This window comes from Vulpes lagopus, chromosome 12 (genome assembly GCF_018345385.1).
Source record: "Vulpes lagopus strain Blue_001 chromosome 12, ASM1834538v1, whole genome shotgun sequence".
NCBI lineage: Eukaryota > Metazoa > Chordata > Mammalia > Carnivora > Canidae > Vulpes > Vulpes lagopus.
Genome location: NC_054835.1, coordinates 57,136,605 through 57,159,830, shown reverse-complemented (window position 1 = coordinate 57,159,830; position 23,226 = coordinate 57,136,605). Strand labels below are relative to the sequence as shown.

The following is a 23,226-nucleotide window of genomic DNA, read 5'->3' as shown; positions in this document are numbered from 1 at the left end:
CTTTCTTTCTGTATTTGGGAGATTGGCCTTCTCCATGGTATGACAATTATTTTTTCCAGCTTGTTATTTGTCTTTTGACTTTTTGGTTTTCTCTGTCATGCACAGTTTTCATGTTTATATACTGAAGCTTGTAAGTTGTTCACTTGATAGCTTTTAGATTTTAGTCACAGCTAGAAAGGTCACTTCCACTCCAAGAGTGTTTTTAAAATTCTTTCCCATTTTTATATTTTTATTTACCATACTTAAATTTGTGATCTACTTTGATTTTATCTTGGTGCATACATGAGTTGTGGATTTCAATTTTTTCCAGAAGACTGTCTGTTTGCTGCAAGACTTAGGTCTACCTCGGAACCTCAAGAGGATTCAGACTTAATAGTCTCAAGCCCAACTCCATTACCCACTCTTAAAGATTGAGGATTCTAAAGAAATTTTGTTTATATGGATTTTATTTATCAATATTTACTGTATTAGAAATTAAAACAGAAATTTAAAAATACTAATTTGTTTGAAAATTACAATAACAAACCCATTCTGTGTTAACATCAATATTCTTTTAAAGAGAAAATTACATTTTCTAAAACAAACAGTGAGAAGAGAGGCACTGATGTGTACATGCTTGCCAATCTCTTTACTGTCTGGCTTCTTAGAAGCAGCTGGATTCTCACATTTGTCTCTGCCTTTGCTTTGCTGTGAAAGCAACGCCATGTAGTCTCTGGAAAACTCCACCCTATCCTCAGGCAAGACCCCTGACAAAATCCCGGGGTCCTCCAGGGGCTCCCAGGGCACTCAGAGAACTCTCGTCTACTTGTCACTGCCAACAGGAGCTACCACCTCTACCCTGAAGTATTGTTAAGTATCATTGATTTTTAGAGTTTGTTTTCTTTAGTGTTGCACATACCTTTGGGAGTCCTTTTTTGGGGGCATTCCCCCAGGAACTGCAGGAGGAGGTGCTTTCTTGGGAAGCAGCATTGTTCCACATGCCCCCTTCTTCGTCTTCCCACTGACTGGTACCGAGGTTCATGTCGTCCCCACCACTGCCCCAGCCTTCTTGCATAGATTTTGAAGCTAGAAAGGGAGGAAACAGGAACTTACCAAACTCACCTTTCCTAAAGTAGATAATGCCGTATTATAACGTCATTTGGAGGGAGGTGGGACAAAAGAAGGGACAAAAGGGGTGTATCGTAATCTACCTTTTTACTACTTCGTTTCATCAAGACCTAAGAATTCAATTTCTTGGGCTTGTTATAGAATATATATGCAAATGTGTATACATATATTTTTTCTTCAAACTAGCTATTTGTAGTCTGAGCTGTTACAAACTCCATTAAAGGTCATTTTGAAGTATGGACTTTCTAACAGTAAGTCCTGGGGGCTATAGGAGAAGGTGGCAATGTCTGCATGGTATGAAGTAGCCAGTAAAATGCAGAGTCCTGAAAAATATCACTGTTCTCCATGTAGGTTTTGATTATACTTGGTCCAAGCCTATAGCAGTATGAGGACTACTGCTCCTCCAGTGTGATCATACACAAGTCACCTGGGGATCACGAGAAATGTACAGGTCTGTGGCTAGGCCCAACAGTTTGTTTCTGACAAGCTCCCAGGAGATACTCCCAGAATAACAAAATAGAGACAGCTGAGGCCATGGGCAGATGGAGCCACAGCTGACTATTGAGTTTTGATTTTAGGATATTATTTTTTCTACTTTTTGAAGAAACAAAGTGATTTTTGGTACAAAAGTTACTACCAATTTTCACTTCCTGGGAGAACCTGAAGAAGGTCAAAGATTAGGGGATAGTACAGTTATCTGGAGTCTGTAAGACTATGAAGATACGATGCTTTTTGAAGGCAGACACGTATATAATAGTGCCTCCAAGGACAAACTATAAAGATAAATCTACCGCCTCAAGATGGCATGTGAGTCTAAGTACCTCTTTATCCTTTAGATCTGCAACAAGAAGGTGTATGAATGGAATAAATAATCCAGCAGAATGGCAGATATACAGAGCACACTATCCAGTGGTAGCAAAGTAATAAAAACAAAACTAAAGCAAAATACAATAGCAAAAATATAAAACTAATAAAATTGCATTTTAAGATCTAAGACATTTAACAATATCCAAAGAAAATATGGTGCTTTCGCAGCCATGTGAACAACTGACCTTACTATTAGACTTAAATTACAATTTTAGGTTTATGCTAACGTCATATGAATTGCATTGCCAAATTCTCACACGCCACAGAGTTCCACTCAGCGAATGTGATCCAGACATCTGTGAGAATGGATGTTTCACAGGTGTCCTTACTATACTTCCAGAGAATGGGGGAGGACAATGCAACTCAATTTTTATTTTCTTTTCTTTAAAAAAAGAAAAAAGAAAAAGAAAAAGCATCAGCCTGGAGCACGAAAAGTAGAATTGTGCTCATAAGACATAGCGAGGAAAGAAGGGCTGACTGCTATGAAGTACTGTAGGTCTCAAAACCTACTCCCAGAAAGGAAAACTGGCATGCTTCCTCTCATCCAGCTGCTCAGGGAAGCAGCGAGTGGAAGCCGTGTAATACGCAGGCGCAGGGCACCACTGCAGTGCAGGTGCTATTCCTCCTATCCACAGACAGGCCATGTTGTCTGGATTCTGGTGACGAACTTTTTTTTTTTTAAAAAGGAGGGCATGGGCTTCTGTGAAGAGTTCCTTGTCCATGTACCAGAGGCAGCAAATATGTTAGTCTTAAAGCACAAATTAAATGAGGAAAGTGTTGGGACACAGCGGTTGAGCATCTGCCTTTGGCTCAGGGCGTGATCCCAGATCTGGGGATTGAGTTCTGCATTGGGCTCCGTGCGAGGAGCCTGCTTCTCCCTCTGCCTGTGTTTCTGCCTCTCTCTCTGTGTCTCTCATGAATAAGTATATCTTTAAAAATAAAATGAGAAAAGAGTCCTAAAACATGAATTCTTTTTTTTAAAGACTTTATTTATTTATTTATTTATTTAGAGAGAGAGAGGCAGAGACACAGGCAGAGGGAGAAGCAGGCATCATACAGAGAGCCCGACGTGGGACTCCACCCAGGGTCTCCAGGATCACGCCCTGGGCTGCAGGTGGCGCCAAACCGCTGCGCCACCAGGGCTGCCCTAAAACATGAATTCTTAAAGTTCAATGGAAAATCTCGGCCTCTCTGTGTCTCTCATGAATAAATAAAATCTTAAAAAAAAAAAAAAAGAAAAGTAAGTATCCAAGTAAAATATCCTGACCCACTTTTCAAGCTCTGAGTGGGGCTTACCTGGTTTGCACAGGGCTGGGGCAGCGGTGGGGGCGCTGGCTCTCCCGAACGTCACTGGTGGCTCCGTGGGCTGGTCCCCCCATCCGCTACCGCTGCTGGGTGGCTTGCCCCATGCTGCGGTGCCGTTGTCAACCAGGGCAGAGGGGGAGGACGGCTCTCCCCAAGAGCTCTCAGCCTTTGAATGGACGTTAGGCATCTCTCCCCAGCCCGCTGAGACTGAACAGGACACCGACCGAGAGAGAACATAGTAAGGGTCAAGCAGAGAAATAAAAACAGTTGTTTCAAATTCAAAATAATTTCTAGATGATCTGTCTTTAGGATGGCTTTGGGGAAAGTAGAAAGGAGGTAGTATTACATCTAATTAGATTTGTTTCATTTTTTAAATTCCCAGTGTTTTCAATCCTGACCACTACCCACTTAAAATCGAGAGGCCCTTAAATATCGAAGACTACTGAACTCACAGTATCTGCAACGTGACAGGGTTTAAAGCAAAAGTTTAAAGCTCACATTTAAGAAGTTGCTTTTACACATCTAGTATTACATGTAACCTAGAAGGAATCTTCTGTTACATAATTCTCTTATAAGAAAAATTTACAAGTTATAAATATATGCTGTAAATCATTCTTGCTTATCTTTTGACTAACCATCAAAGACACAGATCAGGGCAAAGAAAACATGTATAGGGAAAGCATAACAGAAAATCTAGACGGCTCTCAGGCAGGACCTGGTGAGCTGAGAAGGAGCAGAGGCATTTGTCTTACAGGACTGGAAGAGACTGGAGGATTGGCAGGCAGACTGCAAGGGTCCTAGGAATGCTTCTTTCCCTTGTCTGCCCAGTGCTATGGCCAGAGCATCCTGACCCAGGGGCTGGCACCTGATAGGGTAGGCAAGGGAGTCCAGAAGGTCATGGTGTTGCTCTCAATGCACACAGGAGAGGTCATGGGACTAGGCAACAAGGAGCATCTCCCCAGTCTTTTTACACTTCAGCAAGAAAAACATTTTACATTACATGTGTAAACTTCATTTTCCCAAATCAACCCATATTTCACTTTGCTTTCGCCTAGAAGATTACTCAACACTAGTGATCACCATTGATAGCTTACATCAGTTGTAATTTTCATGTGGACACAGTTTCTCAGAGATGGAAATGTGGACATTTTAAATACTGAAAGAAGCGAGAGCATACAATACAAATAGTTAACCGTAAATTTTAAATTGTTTGGTTGTAACATGGATATTACCATCAATTATGAAATTTATTACTTTTCTGACTAAAAATAGTATGGAATCAGCTCCCTTGATGCTCTTTATTCTAATAAAATGCCGTAATATTGATTAATAACAAAAGGCCATACAACCTATGAAATCATTTTAAATTACAAGCTCCATGCTGAGCAATATATTATGTAAATTATTGCCAATAACAGGAAAGTTAGTCCTAACCAGTTATTGTCAGCAATTGCTAACTATAATACTCCCCTATAATTACACAGAAAACAATAATGTATATTGGGAGAAGTAGTTTTATAGATTTAAGGGAGAAAATTAACATAGCTGACAAAAATTATGGATGTTTTAGGAAGATAAAATAATTTAGGTATTGCTAGAGACCCATCAGCTAAAAATACTGATTGAATGTAGGTAATAAATAACAAACTCACTTAAAATTTGTCATCCTTATATTTCCATTTTTTGAAAGGCAATACTATAAATTATTTAAGTAAGTCAAAACTAAGAATAAATATTAAGACTACAGTAATTACAGTTGATTGATTTTTAGAAAGATTTTTCAAATCCTGTTAAAGCAACGGAAATGACTACACAGCATTTCTATACACAAGGCAAATGATCTGCAAGCAGCATGTTTCAGAATCTTACAAATGGAAGAATAACTGTTTACCCAAAAACCAAGAGAACAATATTTCCTTTTTTGGGGGGGGGGGCGGTGAAACAAGAAAGGAATTTATTTCAGTGATGCCAACACCAGGAAGATAGCAGACGAGTGTCTCAAAGACTATCTCCCTGACAACATTTCCATTTTAAGTTGATCTCTGGCAAGAATATAACTTAGGGATAATGCTGAACATATGCATATCAGAACATGTGCACTGCAGGATACTTGAAAAGCCCTAGAAGAAGAGATGCTACAACCTTGAGGCATACCAGCTAATTTTGATTCAGAGCAAATTCTTGCAATAGATAGAAAATAATTTCAAATATATACTACTAAAATAATCTCCACCATTTACTGCTTATTGTTGTGTGAATTTTGATAAGGTTTTTGTTAATTTCACAGAGGTTCTTTTAAAGATAGGCTTAATGAGGTAGGAAAAAAATTCTATCTTACATTTAAAAAAATGATATTAACATTTTTTACATGGTCCTTCAAATGCTACTGCTTTTTATAAAATGTTTCTGAGGCCCGGGGTCCAGGAATTCTTGTCTCTCTTCTCCAAATGAACAAATACAGTATTGGGACTAAAATAATAACAATGAAATGCCCCTAAGATATTTTATAAGTTTTCATTCAATTTTAAATATACTTTATCTATGAGAACAGAGAAAACAAAGTGCCTATGTGGTAGACACCCAAAAGATCAGTATAAAAACGAACCCTAGCAGTTCTAAGGCCAGGAAATGGAACTGATGTCAAGAGACTTGACCTGACCAATGATGCCCACCCGTTATAAGCATACCAGACAAAGTCCATGGATGGCGTTCTTTCTTTTATGAAATAAGAAATCAATTCTAGCTTGTTCCATGGATGCTACCTGTATAGTTTTATAAGTGATAGGCAGTCCTTGCTGGGAAGAAAGGTTCGGTCAGACAATGGCCAATCATAACTGAATGCAGGAAAGAGAAAAGCCTGACACTGCACTGAGGAAGCATCTGAGTGCCGGCTGGATACCCTGGCATTTTACATAATGACTTAAATATTAATGGGATGGGATTTTGTTCACACCAATGGCCTTTATGCTTAATGCACATTTATTATCATGCTTGGCTGGCTACTGGCTTATGGAAGGACAGAGCAGAACTAGGAGCTGCAGCAATAATTTACTTTTTCATATTTGAAATCAAGAGAGTATTTACCTAGTGAAGCTTTCTACAGAGGAGTTTTTCTCAGATGATCAAGTATCCTACTTTTCAGAATGCCTTGTTTCATGAACATTTATTTGAAACTCAGGGGACTCTACAGAAGGGTTACAGATAAGGTCTTTTTTACAAAAGCTGGCCCTGTGGCCTCAGCTATGCAGCAACTGCTCAGACAAGTTGCTTTTACCTTCCTTACGGGGTCTTCACAGAGGCTAGGTATTAGAAACATTTTTAAAATTTTTATTTGAGTGCACTAATAGAGATTTTAAATCTGCTCTTTCTTATTGATATATGGGGGAGCGAAACTTATTTTTAATGGTCTCATTTATTCATTTTGAACTGAAGGTACCTACAGCGAAAACCTCTGGGTGTATCTCCACGACATGCACTAACAACCATCTCCTCCCACCTCTCCAGCAGGATACTTCTGATGCCCTGGTTCTTTTTCCACGCCAGCCCCACTTACCAAGTCTCCCAAAACATAGGAAAGTAAAAACACCCTAACCAAACACAACGCCCCCCAATCCCATATCCATAAAAAGCAGGCTGCTCAGATGACTCCTCTTAGTAACTACTGTGTGGTCCTTAAAATAGAATTACTCTGGTTGAGAAATCTATTTCTGAAGTTGTGGTGTGAGAACAGTTGAGCTCTTGGCACCATCTTGCCAATTTACTCTGTCTGCAGGTGACTCCATTTTTTGGTATGCATTTTTATACCAACGGATGATAAAGGAGCAAGGGAGCTGCTAGGACATTAAGTCTTATAGGAAGGACAATGTTGGCGACTTCCTGCGCTCTCCCTCCCCTGTGGGGCCGCGGAGCCTCGCCGAGACCATGTCCCATTAAAAGCCTGTTTCAACCCCCCCCCCCAATAAAAAAAGGAAGGACAATGTTCTTCAGCTTCTGCTCTTAAGGAGACTTGGAGAAACAACATACATGTTTCATCAACCTAGGCAGAGAGGATTCCTTTTTTTTCCCCCCAAAGATTTTACTTATTCAGAGAGAGAGAGAGAGAGAGAGGAAGAGACACAGGCAGAGGGAGAAGCAGGCTCCATGCAGGGAGCCCGATGCGGGACTCGATCCCGGGACTCCAGTATGATGCCCTGGGCTGAAGGCAGGCGCTAAACCACTGAGCCACCCAGGGATCCCCTAGGCAGAGGATTCCTAAACCCACTTTCTTCCAAGTTTTAGTTTATCAGATGGAGGATATGCCTCTTCCATGATTAACTCACACAATCTCTGCCTTTTGTTATAATATATGTGCCAGAAAACAAAGCGATAAAGCAAACATAGTATCAGTGACTAAAGTACCCAAATGCAAAGTTAAGTTTGCCTCTGGCTGGAGCCTTCTCTAACCTGCACAGGGCAACTACAGTGAGTACCTTGGCACTGCTGTTGCAATGCCCACTGAAGGTGAGACATGTCTGAGAAGCTGGGGAGAACTGGTAGTAAAATGAATAAAAAAATATTCTGGAGTAAGGTCAACATTAGCAGCACAGTCCCAGCTTACTGACTGGTCTATGGCAGTGATGCTTTCACTTCCGGTCATCACTGGAAGACACAACCACACTATGCTGCTGGTTTAGCTCAGATCTAGTCTATAATGGCCTTCCTATTTGACTCTAAATTAATTGTATGTGATAGTGATCTCTCTACTCCGACCCTCCAGTCCCTTTTAAAGTATCTCTCTAAATGCTTCAGTGAAACCTGACAGAGTTCACCCTGAGATTCTCCCCCCATCTCATTGTTAGATTCAGAGCCTATAGTGAGGATCTGTTTTTCATCAAAAGTTATATTAGTTAATATTCAATGTTCTCCTGTGTCTAAAAACTGATTTTTAAGCATCAGAATATTTATTTCTAAGTGTTCTAATCAGGCTGGTTAGTATTTTTAGGATCCACTTTCATTCTCTTAGAAACATAAGTAAATGCTATGTTTGCACTTCCTAACTTTTGGCCACACCTCCAGTAACTGTCAAAATAACACACTGGTTCTCCAAGACTCTGATAGCTTCTTGCCACATTAGGGCACAAAAGTCAGCAGGTCCTGCAGGTCTGCCCCCAGTATGTCACTGGGGCAACATTAAGGAGTAGGTACTATGTCGTGTCATCCGACACAACTCGACACACACCATGTTAAGAACAGTCTCATGAGTTCTGCTCTGGCAGCTTACCATCTCTGATGAAAAGAAAGATATAGGGACATTTTTCTAGCTTATTACTGTGTTCTATCTCCCAAATGGGTTTGCAGCAGGTCCAAAAAATCCAGTTTATGAAGCTATGCTGCATTTCTTAAATTACTATCTGTTTTCCTCAGGCTCATCAGAAAATGAATTGATATCAGTTTAACAAGAATGGGACAAAAATGACTGTCCTATGGCATTTACTTCTATAAAACCAGACACACACAAAAAATGTAATTAAGGAAACATATTTGGTAAGACAGAGATCAATAACCTTAGAGAACAGTCCTATTTTTTGTTTGAAGTAGGCTCCATGCTCAGCATGGAGCCCAACGTGGGGCCTGAATTGGATCCTGAGATCAAGACCTGAGCCGAAAACAAGAGTCAGATGCTTAGCCGACTGAGCCACCCAGGTGTCCTCACAGATCATTACTCTTAAGTGGTGATGATCAACAACTTAACACCTAAACTCAGACAAAGGTGCAGATTTCTGTAAAGTTAGCAAGGCCAATAGCAAAATCGCGGAATACTTGTAAAAGGACAACTTTATAAAGAGTAGAAATTTCATCAGTTAGCCAGGTGCATGGCTTTGTTGGGAGTGCAGAAACCCCGTAGATTTATGAAAACCAGTTTGGGCAAGTCATCAAGCCACAATGAGCAAAGCCACAGCCTAGTGGGTGCTGTGATTGCTGCTGTCATCACTGATCCGGGCTGCCTAGATGTCACAACCCCCACGAGGAGGGCCATGAGCTGATGTCTGTACTGCCGAATGGAGGACCAAAAGGAACCAGAGTGGGATGCCTGGGTGGCTCAGCAGTTGAGCGTCTGCATTCAGCCCAGGGCGTGATCCCAGAGTTCTGGGATCGAGTCCCACATCAGGCTCCCTGTCAGGTGCCTGCTTCTCCCTCTGCCTGTGTCTCTGCCTTTTCTCTGGGTCTCCCATGAATAAATAAAATATTTTAAACAAAACAAAACAAAAGAACCAGCGTGCTGTCATCATTAGGGGGTACTGGCATTGACAGCATGACTGCTCCTTCTATCAGCTTAAAGAACAGCTCAGTCTGCCAGGCTGGGAGAGTGCCAGGCTTCTATCACCTGTAACCCCCGAGAGCAATGAGCTCTGTCCTCACTGCATAGAGTGCCTGCTTCAGGCCTGGGGGAGAGCATTGCAGGTGACATGGGGAAGGAAGACCACCTTGATGTGGCTGCTCAGTGTCGTGGAGGGAAAGAGACTCCTGCGGTAGGTGGGGCCATGGGGCAGCAACCCCATCATTACAGCGCCACACACTTGACTGGGCAGTTTTCACATGGGGTGGGCTACAGCGAAAACGTTGGTCTTTTTTGTCTCTGTTAGGTGGTAAAACAAAATTCCCAGCTGCTCCAAGCTACTGCTACAACCACAAAGACCACACGTATGTGTAAGGCCTAAGGGCTGGAGGGGAGGCAAGGAAAACAAACAGTTGACCTGGCTAGATGGATCACATTTCCCTTCTTTTCTGCTGGGTGATAAGATGTGCAATTTGTTAAAAAATCTATGGGGACGGCTAGGTGGCTCAGTAGTTGAGCGTCTGCCTTTGGCTCAGATCATGATCCCGGGGTCCTGGGATTGACTACTGCATTGGGCTCCCAGCAGGGAGCCTGCTTCTCCCTCTGCCTATGTCTCTGTCTCTCTGTGTCTCTCATGTCTCTCTCTGTGTCTCTCTGTCTCATGTGTCTCAAGATTTTAAGATAAAATCTTAAAAAAAATTATCTAGGGCAGCCCCGGTGGCGCAGCGGTTTAGTGCCGCCTGCAGCCCAGGGCGTGATCCTGGAGACCCTAGATGCAGTCCCACGTCAGGCTCTCTGTATGGTGCCTGCTTCTCCCTCTGCCTCTCTCTCTGTCTCTATGAATAAATAAATAAAATCTTTAAAAAAATTATCTAGAAATATTTTTCATACAAAAGAATGATTTTGGCCCTTCTAACGAAACAAAAATGCCTTTACCCAGGGTAAAACTCACATTCTTTGTCCACTAAAAACCAGTAAGAGTAGATTCAAAGAATAACAGATCAAAGAGGGGGAAAAAAATCACTAACTTGGCACGGTTCCAATCTCTGTGCAGTGTTGCAGATGTAAGATAGTAGAGATTGCAGCAGACAAGGTGTATGTAACACATCTGAGACCTTGCCACATGTGCACCCTTTGTGAGCCACTTGACCTCCATAAGCTGAGGCCCAGGGGCATAAGGATTACACGAGATGTGTGAAGATACACTGCGTGTGGTCACCGAGCACTGTCAGGCCATGCTCATCACTGAGGCCCCAGTGCACAAGGGCATGCTTCTGCTGGAGCCTTTCCAGAAGACTATGAGCAGCATGAGGGGGCTCAAACCGTGACCTGTGAGATTGGGTCTTGGGAAGGTGGGACATGATGGTTATTTTTATCCACTGATTGTTCTCAGAGTGCTCTGTGCACACCTCTCCTGCAATGCTAATCAACTGGCTACTTCTACGTTACCATTTCTCCACTAGACACTGCCACGTCTGTGTCCATATCCCTCCATTTTTGGCATCAGCTACCTTTCTTCCTTTTTGCTGCCCCTCATTCCCTCAAGCACTTTATACAATTTTGAAGTGCTTAGAAATGTTAGTCACGTCTTAGTGAAAAACAAGAGTCACAAATTCCAACACCCCAGAGAGCTAACAGACAAGCCCATGTCAAAAGAACGAGAACACAAGCCTGATGACCAATGGCCGCAACTCCAAGCCTCAGTGGTGAGGTACAAAAAAAAGGGGGTGGTGGGGAGTGTGGCGAACTAGAAAGCACGGGCCTTATTTAAAGTCAGCCACTCTAGCTGACTGCTGCTGCTATCCGAATCCAGGGGATCAGACTTTCCCAGTTTCCAGAAGAAGCCAGGAATCTGAAATTTTCATTTTCATTAAAAATGTTGATTCACACGAAAGATGTGGGCCAATAAGGCACATTTGTGGGATGGGGTGCAGCCCACAGACCAGCAGGTTTTTGAACTTTGATCTAGGGACAGAAGTGTGTGCAGAGGCTACAGCAGTCGAGCTCCATTAAGGACTCCTGACATGGTGTCTCAGAGGAGTAAAAGTGAATTCATTGCCAAGGAATCTAAGGAGGCAGAGGGGTCCCATCCAGCGGGTAGGCCAGGGGAGGCTCTGGAGCACAGTGGTATTTCAACTCAGATGGGAGGACAGCCTCCTTTTGCTCCAGCTGCTCAGTGATTAGTGAAGACCAAACAGTTCCTCACACGCTCGGGCTGCCCTCCCTCCACAAGATGACCATCTCTGCCTCCGCTGCCCCTGCCTGGCTTCCTTCTCCACAGCACCCTTGCCACCTGACACTGCTACATGCTTGCTAACCCACGGTGCCTTGGCCCCCCCATGCTGCACTAAACTCCCACCAGGACCTGCCTCCTCTGTTCCCTGCAGCCCCCCAAACCAGAGTGCTACCTGGCACATGCTGGGTCCTGATACACACACGCTGGATAAATGAATGTTCATCTCCCATGAATCTGTGACCTCTTGGTCCTGAACACTGTCCAGCAGCCCTTTGGTGGCATCTGGTAAGCTCTACTTCCTACGTGGGCTAATGCAAACTTCACTTCTGATCACACCTCTACTCTTACCTTCCCCATCTGCACTCGAGACTAGTACCCTTGACACTTAGAGAAAAAGATCTCCAGAAGGTACCTGTCACCCTCTGGCTACAGACACCCTAACTTCCTCTACAAGTAGGGGAAGCACTCCTCTCAGCTGGATACAGGATCCCCTCCCTTTGCATCCATTCTCCCTCTCTACTGGCTCCTTTCTAGTAGTCTCTCTCTCTCTTTTTTTTTTTTAAATATATTTAGAGAGTGAGTGAGCACATGCGAGTGCATACAGAGGAAGGAGCGGGGGAGAGGGAGGGCAGAAAGAATCCAAAGCAGATTTCAAACTGAGCATACTGCTATGCCTGGCACACAATAGTGTTCAAGGATTTATGTTGAATGAGCGTATGCCAAATAAAAAGATGAGGTACCAGTTCTAGAAGCACTAACGTAGAGGGGTACGAGAGCCCTGTAGTTCCTTACTATGCCTTACTAACTATAGGGCTCTGTTGGGTGACCACAAATCCTGGGACTGAGGAGGTTGGGAGGTCAGAGCCAGAGGAATGGAAGTACCAACCTCAGCTGGGTTTCTGATGGCGCTCTGGTATCAGGTAGTAGGGAAGCACCAGTAATTCTTTATTCATACCTGGCATACCTGTTTGAATGATGTTTGATAGAATGATCTTTTTTTTAATCTATATCTTGGCATATGACAGAGGCAACAGGGACTCAGAATCCATTCTACTGCTTTCTGTGAGCATTCCCATATTACAGAGGTCCACAGCTAAAACATGCCACTTTCCAAACTCCCTTGAGGGTTGGATTCTGGATGCAAATTTGATTCCATATATAAGCTGCATGAGTGACCCTGGAGAAAGGACTCTATCCATATTCTTATCTTTATGGCATGTTTATGAAAACTTAGGGATGGTAGAAAACTGGAAGGAATAACTAATACGTTGATTACAGAATCAGGGTTCAAAAAGATCTCAACAGGTCAGAGGATTGCAATCCAAAAGTTTACCAGGGCCCAAGTTCTACACTAGGGACCAAGTGACCAAGTGCACAAGAATCGTCCTGAGTGAGGAAGGGCTCCACCGTTATCTTAACAAAAAAAATTTCAGATTCTTTTTTTTTTTTTTTTTTTTTTTAATTTCAGATTCTAAACTGAATTTAGGACAAATAGTGTGACATGGCTCAAAAGGGCGAAATACAACTTAGAGTTCATCACCAGGAGTAGGGTTTTTAGGAGTGAGGGAAGCTATGGTCTCAACTAATTCTACACTTGTTAAGACTGCACTTGTAAACCAGTGCCATCAGTTCTGGGCACAAAGATCCCCACAAGGCACAGCTTTTCCAGATGACAACACAAAGGATTTAAAACCACGATTGTGAGGAATAGTGGTAAGGAGCCAGGAATATTTCCTGGAGAATGGGGAGATGGGACATGATAACTACGTGCCGTTGTCTGGAATTCCTCAACAGGGGACAAGAAGCTCCGCCTTGCTTTGTAGAGTCCCAGAGGACAACGCTACAGGAGCAATTACAGCCAACTGGAGGGAGGTCGACGGAGGCTCAGTCTAAGAAGACTTGATGGTGGCTCTGCCAGGAAAGAAGGGCTCAGGGTGGGAGGGGGCCTTGATGCAGAGGTCTCTAGCTGCGTGGGGAGAATGCAGACAGGGGAGGAAGACCCTGAGCAAGATGCCCTGACTTGGACTGGATTATCCTTCTGGTTTGGCGATTTGGTGAGCCCAGTTCTCACTGCCCCGGCCAACTCTGCCTGGAGCACAGTCAGACCACGGGCCAAGAGCTGATATCCTATTGAGAAAGTGGGGCTGCTGGTGAGCCTTGTGTGTGTATTTCATCACAACTCATGCCCCCTGTGGGAAGACTCTGGTCTGGTCTGGGAAGACTCTCTTCTGCCCAGTGTCCAACAGAGCACCTTGCACAAAACAGTAACTCAAAATCCAAGTTTTATTCTAATTTTAGGATTTCTCTTCCAGCTGGACTCATAATACGACTTGTACTGCATAATGCCACTCAGGCTACACGAACGATTTTCTTTCAGTGCCAACCACACATCAGGAACACCCGCAGAGGCCCACAGCTACCAATGCACGGGCTTCCCCACAGCCTGACGGCACCAGAGGTCTTGGCAACTGGTCCCCCGGACCCTTAGCTCCCATGCACTTCTAGCCAGGGCTGGGCTCGAGGACCCCTGGCTCATCCCATAAGGAAATGAAGACTTTTTAAGTATACACCAGCTAACACAATAGTCCCCAATCTTTCCTGAAGAGGATTTATTTCTTCTTTACTCTCCTTAATGCTGAAAGTGTCGAATATCTTTCTTTCCCAAGTAGAAAACTATCAGAGAATCCTACCTTATCTACGCTCTTGGGATAATATTTAAGTACAATGCCACAAGGTGAAGAGCACTTGGATTAATGTCCTTGGCTATACAGAAACAGCATAAGACTGTGTCTACACACGTAATGAGAATGACATTTTTACCTTCTAAAGTTACCTCAAATGCCCTCCATACCTGGACCAAGCAGTGGTGACCGACTCAGCTGGGTGCTGGCCTGGTGTGGCGGTGGTGTCTCGACCAGGTCTGTGGTGCTGCTCGTGGTGGTGGTGGTGGTGGTGGCGGCGGCCGTGGTGCTGCTCTGCAGGCCTGGATTGTTTCTATCCCACATGTTTACAGTTTTATTGTTGTAGTTGCTTGGGTCCCCCCAAGCTGAGGTACCATCATCAATTTCCATTTTGCGTCGAATGGATGGTGGAGAAGGTTCCTCCCAGCCTGTGGCCTCACTGCTGTCCTTTTGTTTGACAGGGACTGGCCCCCCAATCCACCCAGTTCCTGTCTGTTTAACGGAAGCGGCTCCTCCCCAGTTACTCACATTGTTGTCTTGGGGTTTACCTGCCCAGTTCTGTTGGGGGCCAGGTTTTAAAGACTCTCCCCAGTTTGTCCCTGGATTCACCTTTGCATTTGTGCCATTACCCCAGCCACTGGTCCCAGACCTGGTGGCATCATTCCAACCAGAACCTGACCGATTACTGTCAGCATCCCATCCAGAACCATTTTTTTTCCCATCCCCCAAGTGTCCGAGGACAGAAGATGAATCTGCCCAATCTCCCCCTCCTGCACTCCAGGCTGGATTAGATTTTTGTCCGTCTCCCCAGTTCTGAGATTTGGGTTTCTGAGGCTCCCCCCAGGTGGGCGACTTATCCTCCTGATTTACGGTCCCACTCCAAGCATGGCCACTCTTGGAGGCAGCAGCAGCATTATTAACAGCAGTAGAGCTTATCGAGTCCCCCCAAACCCCTGGGCCATTTGGCGCTTTGTTGCTGCTGTCTCCCCAGCCTGTGTTTGCTGGCCCAGCAGCGGGCGGTGCACTGGCCCACCCGGACACTGAAGAGGTATTTGTACTGTTCACGATGGACCCATCACTCTTCCCCCCTGAGTTTGAAGGCTGAGTAGCGGCACAGCCCCAGGCCTCTGTCCCATTGTCATTTTTTCTCTCTGACCTAGGGGACTCTTCAAATTCCCAGGCAGTGTTTTGTTTTACTGGAGTCTGTCCCCAACCAGTATTAGACAGAACTCTTGGGTCAAGATCGTTCCTTGGCAATTGGATGTGCCCCTGGTCTATCATCCCTTTATCTCGCCTTCGGCCTTCTGCTCCTTCCCTCCCGGAGCTTCCTTCGTTGTGACTGCCAGAACCGTCGCTACTTCCCTCACTAGCTGTTGTTCCAGAAGATGCAGCTTTGGCCCAAGAGTTCATGTGTTCGCCACCGGGCTGCACGGCAGGATTCTGGCTGCTAACACTCGGACTGTCCCACCCTGTTGATCCTTTCCCATTGATGTCACTGTTGGAATGCTGGTTTGGGGGCTTGCCCCATTCCCCATTCACACCGTTAGAGGTGCTCCGGCTGGGGTGGCCCCAAGCCCCCGAATGGATATGACTAACGCTGCTGTTGCTGCCACTGCCCCGTCCCCAGGCAAGGAGTCCGGGACCAGCAGGAGGGCCGGAGTCCCAGGCATTTCCTCCACTTCCTTCCTTCTGCACAGCACTGCTGGATCCGTTTTGTTTAGCACTCAATGCTGAGTTCACAGTGTCTCCATTCCCCTGATTGAACCCAGAATTGCTACTTCCTGTGGCAGGGTTACCTGGGGACAGTCCCCACACAGAGCTGCTGATTCCTTCACCACCGCTCCCACTGACTTGAGAAACTGATGATCCATTAGCACCAGGAAGGCCCTGCAGGTGGGGCGGGATGATGGCCCCCATACCAACAGCCATGCCCCAGTTTGGCAGTCCGTTTGTCTGCATTGCATTGACAGGGTTTGGTGAAGAGTTCATGGGGTTAGTGTTATTTGGTCCATCAGTGTTAAGGTTCTGAGGTTGTACGCTGAAAGACACATTCTGAGAAGTGGACGTTTGTGGTTCTGTGCTCTCTTGCGGCAGCAAGTTTCCCCAAGCACCTAAAGTGCCTGTTGGGTTCCCATTCTGGTTGCCCGTATTTTGACCTATGGCACTGACCGGACTACAAATACTGGAAGGGTTGCCTGTTGCCACAGTTCCTTCGTGTCCAAGTACAGGCCAGGCAGCTGGGTTGGCATTGGGGTTAAGGTTAAGATTAATGCCAGTATTGGAGTTGGAAGCACCCCAGCAACTCTGACTTCTCCCATCTCCAATCATGTTGTCCATTTTTCCATCCCCGGCACCGAGAGAGCAGTGAGCGGGGCCGGAGCTGGAGCCTGTGGCTACGCCCCACACTCTGGCTCCATTGCCATTACCGCTGGCGCCCCCCGCTCCAAGGGCACTCTGATTAGAAGGGCTTTGGACGAGTGCACCGTTGGTGCCATTATTGCCATTTGTCTTCTTGGTATGTCCAGTGAAGGTGCCCTGGGCACTCCCTGTAGCCATGCTACTGTTCTCTGAGCCACAGTTGGAGGCAGAGTCAGTGTCTGTAGTACATTCTGAGGCAGATTCAGTCTCTGCTCCTGTGATGGAAGGCCACGCCTCCTTGTCAGTCCTGTCTATTATCACTTTATCCCAGCTGCTGCTGGCTTCACCTCTATACGTGGGCTGCTGTCCCCAGTGGGAACTTTCATAGTGATCTGCCAATCCACCGTGACCGAGATCTGAAAAACATGAAACACATTCAGAATCAGATCTTCCTCCCACTTGTCAATGAATCTGCTGTGAACTAGTCTTTGGGGGGGGGAAGGCTCTCTTTATTTCCAGTTTCAATGTGGAATGACAAATGCTAAAAAAGGACTTAAGAAAAAAGTTACCTGCCTTCGTAATACGTTCCCGTTTAAAAAAGAGCTAATCTGGGATCCCTCGTGGCTCAGGGGTTTAGCGCCTGCCTTCGGCCCAGGGCACGATCCTGGAGTCCCAGGATCGAGTTCCACATCAGGCTTCCTGTGTGGACCCTGCTTCTTCCTCTGCCTGTGTCTCTGCCTCTCTCTCTCTGTGTGTGTGTGTGTGTGTGTGTGTGTGTGTGTGTCTCTCACGAATAAATAAAATCTTTTTTAAAAAGAAAGAACTAATGTTTCTAAAGTTATATTCATCCTCACCACTACACCACACTATTATCCCTTTTGAGGAGACTCACGGCACACATGAGCACATGAGCATCTCTAAGAGCATCTGGAGGAAAGGAAGCTGTGTAACTGGAATGCAGCAGGCTGGAAATTTATGTGACTGTGCCACACCTGAACATACTCCGGCTGTGGTGACAACATGTTCACGTGGGTCTGTCAGTACAGTTTATAGTTCTCTTCAAGACCTCTAACTGGGGCTACACGGCTCATTTAGTGGGAATAAACTGTAAATATCGTGCAGAACCATATAATAGAACCAATATTTTGGGGGTGAGGGACAGAGGAAGAGAGAGAAGAGGCATTAGAAAGTGCTATCGGGCAGCCCTGGTGGCTCAGTGGTTTAGAGCCACCTTCAGCCCAGGGTATGACCCTGGAGAACTGGGATCATGTCCTGCATTGGGCTCCCTGCATGGAGCCTGCTTCTCCCTCTGCTCTCTCTGTGTCTCTCGTGAATAAATAAATAAAATCTTAAAAAAAAAAAAAGTGCTATCTTATGTTATCAAGAGTATGGACGGTTAGAAACAGTTAATTAAATTTATATTACTTATCTGGTTTTACCAACTACAGTTTACCATTATTAAACACAAATAAGAACTCTCTGAGAATCTTCTCCACTTGTTCTCCATCTCCTTGAATCATATAGTCTTTGTACTGGAGACCCCAGAATAACATGATGCACTATATTCCATTCTAGCATTCATTTTGTTTCACCCTTATGATCCTTTTATAGAATCCAGTATTTGGCATCTGCATTTTATTTCCTAGGATTTCTAGTTTTTTGACTACTTCTAACATTGGAATCCAACTTATACTCCAGTGAATTTTCCAGCAGACTCTATCTGAGGTATGGATCACTCAAAACCTAATAAAAGTAATACAGAAAGATTAATTTAACCTATGCATACAACAAACTCACACAGCTTAGAAATCCCTGATGGTTTTTTCAAACAGCAAGATGTACAGACGACAGCAGTAAAATATTTCTTCTCTTTTAGAACTTTTTCTTCAAATTTTTAATAAGAAAAATCTTATTCCCAGGCAGTAGAACTGGGTTTCCCCACAGAAAATTCTCTTAAAGTTTAATGGAGCTAAAAGGAAAATGGGAAGTGTGTAAGAAATGATCACTATTGCTACAAAGAATGTCCTAGAGACAACTTCAACCTTAAAAAAAAAAAAAAAGCAAACAGTTTTTGTTGTCAAATTTATTTTTTTTTAAGATTTTATTTATTTATTCATAGAGACACACACACAGAGAGAGAGAGAGAGAGAGAGCCAGAGACACAGGCAGAGGGAGAAGCAGGTTCCACGCAGGGAGCCCGATGTGGGACTCGATCCCCAGTCTCCAGGATCACACCCCGGGCTGCAGGCGGTGCTAAACTGCTGCACCACCGGGGCTGCCCTTGTTGTTGGATTTAAAAGAGATGTAATGAGTTCCGAATTTGGCTGCGTGCAGCAATATTATGAAAAGGCAAGCTACTGAGAGATAAAATATTTGCAAATGACACATCTGACAAGGGGTTAATATTCAAAATATATGCAGAGCTGGTACAACTCAACATCAAGAAACCCCCAATAATCTTTTTTTTTTTTAAGATTTTATTTATTTGAAAGAGAGTACGAGTGGTGGGGAAGTGCAGAGGGGAGAGAGAGAGAGAGAGAGAGAGAGAAGCAGACCTCCACTGAGCAAGGAGCCCAATGTGGGGCTTGATCCCGGGGCCTGGAGATTATGACCTGAGCTAAAGGCAGACACTTCACCAACTGTGCCGCCCAGGTGCCCCGAAACTCAAATAATCAGATTAAAAAATGGGCAGAGGAGGGGTGCTTGGGTGGCTCAGTTGATTAAGTGACTCTTGATTTCAGTGCCAGTCATGATCTAAGGGTCATGAGATCAAGCAGTGTGATAGGCTTGTGCTCAGCATGGAGTCTGCTTGAGATTCTCTTTCTCTCTCCTTCCCCCACTAAAATAAAATAAAATCTTTGAAAAAAAAAATGGGGAGAGGACCTGAACATTTTTTCCAAAGAAGACACATAGATGGCCAACCGACACATGAAGAGATATTCAACATTACTTATCATCAGGGAAATGAAAGTCCAAACCACAATGAGACATCACCTTCAATCAAAAAGACAAGATACAACAATTCACATACATTGTTGAGTCAGAGTGCGAACTGACTCAACTCTGGAGTCACTCTGGAAAGCAGTATGGAGGTTCCTTAAAAAAACTAAAAATAGAAGTACCATACAATCTACTAATTCTACTTCTGGGTATTTACCCTAAGAAAATGAAAACACTAATTCCAAAAACAAACAAAACAAAACAAAACAAAACAAAAAGCAGATGAACTCCTATGTTTACCACAGCATTATTCATGACAGCTAAAATATGGAAGTAATCCAAGTGTCCATTAATAGATGAATGGGCAAAGATATATATACACACACATATATACATAATGGAATATTTATTACTCAGCCATAAGAAAGGATGGGTTCTTGGGGCACTTGGGCAGCTGAGTCGGTTAAGTGTTTGCTCAAGTCATGATCCCAGGATGCTAGGACTGAGCCCCAAATCAGGTTCTCTGCTCAGCATGGAGTCTGCTTCTCCCTCTGCCCCTCTCCCTGCTCATGCGTGCTCTCTCTCTCTCTCTCTCTGAAATGAATAAATAAAATGTTATAAAAAAAAATTAAAAGAAAGAAAGGATGGGATCTTGCCATTCCTAGAAACATGGAAGGACCTAGAGGGTCTTATGCTAAATGAAATACGTTAAATGAAATGTGTCAGAGACAGATACTGTATGAATTCACTTACATATGGAATCTAAAAAGCAAATGAACAAATAAGCAAACAAACAACAAAAAGACAGTAATAGACTCAAATAGACTCATAAATACAGAGAACTGGTAGTTGTCAGAGGAGAGGGGGTTGGAAGATGGATGAAATCTGTGAAAGGGATTAAGAGGTCCGAATGAAAGAAAGAAGTCAGAGATGAAAGGTGCAGCATTAAACCACATTAATTTTGAAGTAGGTACTTCCAGGTGAAACGACAAAGGAAAAACAAAGCCAGGCAACACAAAACTTTAGGATCTAATTTTTTGCTGCCAAATACTAGGGCTGGCTCTGCAACCCTGGTTTATAGCAATTCTCCCCAATGGTTTTTCATGTGCTATAAAAACTAGCTTTTGTAATAACTACTTTGGTTTTTTTTTATGTTTATTTTATTTATTCATGAGAGACACAGAGAGTGAGGCAGAGACATAGGCAGAGGGAGAAGCAGGCTCTTTGCAAGGAGCCTGAAGCGGGGCTTGATCCCCAATCCCGGGATCACACCCTGAGCAAAAGGCAGATGCCCAACCACTGAGCCACCCAGGCAGCCCTGTAATAACTACTTTAAAGAAATAAATGAGCCACTCACTTATTTAATGCAGAAAATAAGACCAAGTTAAAAAAAAAAACAGAGATTATCGCTTATTATCAGCACATCTCCCCCAGTTTTCTCTCCTATCAGTCGTTTTTTTTTCTCCTATCAGCCTTTTTTTTTTTTTTTTTAATTTATGATAGTCACAAAGAGAGAGAGAGAGAGGGGCAGAGACACAGGCAGAGGGAGAAGCATGCTCCATGCACCGAGAGCCCGACGTGGGATTCGATCCCGGGTCTCTAGGATCACGCCCTGGGCCAAAGGCAGGCGCCAAACCACTGCGCCACCCAGGGATCCCAACTCCTATCAGTCTTGATTCCCTCAAGGATAGGATACACCAGGACCAGGACAGTACTCACTGCAACCCACATGCAGACAGCAGGAGGTAACCAACCTGGCTTACCAATGCATTCTTTCCCAGACCTGGAATACCTTTTGAATAGATAATATTTTTTTCTATCCCATGAATAGGTCACAATGCAAAACATTCAGCTCTTTCTTAATAGTCTAGAGGGTTTGTGTGGAATGCCTTTTGTCTACAGCTCAGCCCCCAATCTGCTGGACTCACACTCAGTTATGCATCAGGTTTAAAAAATGTGTTTGCATCCTTGATGGATAAGAAGGATAGCATCCCAAGTCAGTGGAGAAAGGAAGGACCAGCTAATAAAAAATAAAGTGGAAAAAATAAGATCCCTGCCTTCGATCATACAGAAAAATCAGCTCTAGGTGGATTAAAGACCTAATTACGAAAAGCAAAACTTTTTAAAGCTCAATAAGGAAGTACAGGAAGCAACTTCTATGACCTGGGCCACTCGCCTTCCTTAAGAGCTGATAAATTTGACTCTTAATATTAAAAACATCTGTATGGCAGCGATACCACATAAAGGAAGCTAAAATATAAGCCACAGACAGGAAGAAGAGAGAACAGAATAAAGGATAAAGAATGCCTAATTCAATTAGAAAAAGACCAACAATCCAAAAAAGGAGGGAAAATGACAGGAAGAGGCAATCCAGAGAAGAGGACCCCCTCAACAGCCACCAACACATGAAAAAGTAACCGATCTCATCGGTAACCAGGAAACATACTTGAACACTGCAAGACATCATTTCACACATAAGGGTTGATTCCTTTTGGGGGAGATGAGAATGGGATGGAGCAACATCTGTACCATTTCTAAAATAGAGTTCTAAAGCAAATATGGCAAAAGATTATGTTACATCTGTATTCTGGACACAGTTATATTAATTTCTGTGTACTTTTATCTTGAAAATATTTCAAAAAAATTGAAAAAAAACTTTAAGTGCTTAATTGTGATATCAAATGAAGTGACATAAATGGAATCCCAAAAGGCACCCAAGGTGAGCAGCCAGTTCTACTAGCCAGTAGGGATGTAATGAAGAGAACAGATCAAGCCTGTACTGTTAGAAGACTGTGTGAACTTCATGCAAAGAGACTCAATGTGATCAAAATTACCAATCTGGCCATTGAATTAAGCCTAGTTCTGGAGGTGGGTCCTGGAGAGCTGTTTTACAGCCATCATGCCTGCTGCACAGCAGGGAACCAGTAAAGCACATACGTACAGAACAAAGCTGAGCTCCAGCTACAGCTGCTCACTATCTGAACAACACCAAGTCCCTTCTCTGCTCCACAAAGATGAGGACAGACTATATAATCCCGCAGGTTCTTAGCTGCAAACTGGACTATGTCTAGAGCTGACATACACTACACGATAACATGAGAATTACACACAAAAGTACCACGCCGCATATCTGGCAGATTCAATCCCAACCCTGGTATCAAAGCCAAGATTTCTCTGTAATGTGGTAAAATACACATTTCCCATCTTAACCTTTTGTGAGTACACAAGTTGGTGGCTTTAAGTATATCCGTGCTGTACAAGCATCAGCATTATCCATAATCCCAACCTCAAAGTGTGACCTGTGACACAAGAATGCCACTCACCCCTCCTGCAGGCCCTGACTATTCCTCATACTTCCTATAAACAGAATTGTACAGTATTTGTCCTTTTCTGTCTGGCTTATTTCTCACAGCATC

General features: G+C 43.9%; 1 protein-coding gene across 1 annotated transcript in view; it reads right to left on the bottom strand.

Annotated features, from left to right (window-relative positions):
• The window catches only part of TNRC6C (trinucleotide repeat containing adaptor 6C), a 103,877-nt gene that overhangs the window by 40,977 nt on the left and 39,674 nt on the right, over positions 1–23,226 (bottom strand). The window contains exons 4-6 of the mRNA XM_041726439.1: positions 14,683–17,286; positions 3,271–3,486; positions 899–1,065 (exon numbers count right to left, since the gene is read on the bottom strand). Coding sequence (XP_041582373.1) covers positions 899–1,065; positions 3,271–3,486; positions 14,683–17,068 — 2,769 coding nt within the window. The 5' untranslated portion in view covers positions 17,069–17,286. The remainder of the gene's footprint in view (positions 1–898; positions 1,066–3,270; positions 3,487–14,682; positions 17,287–23,226) is intronic.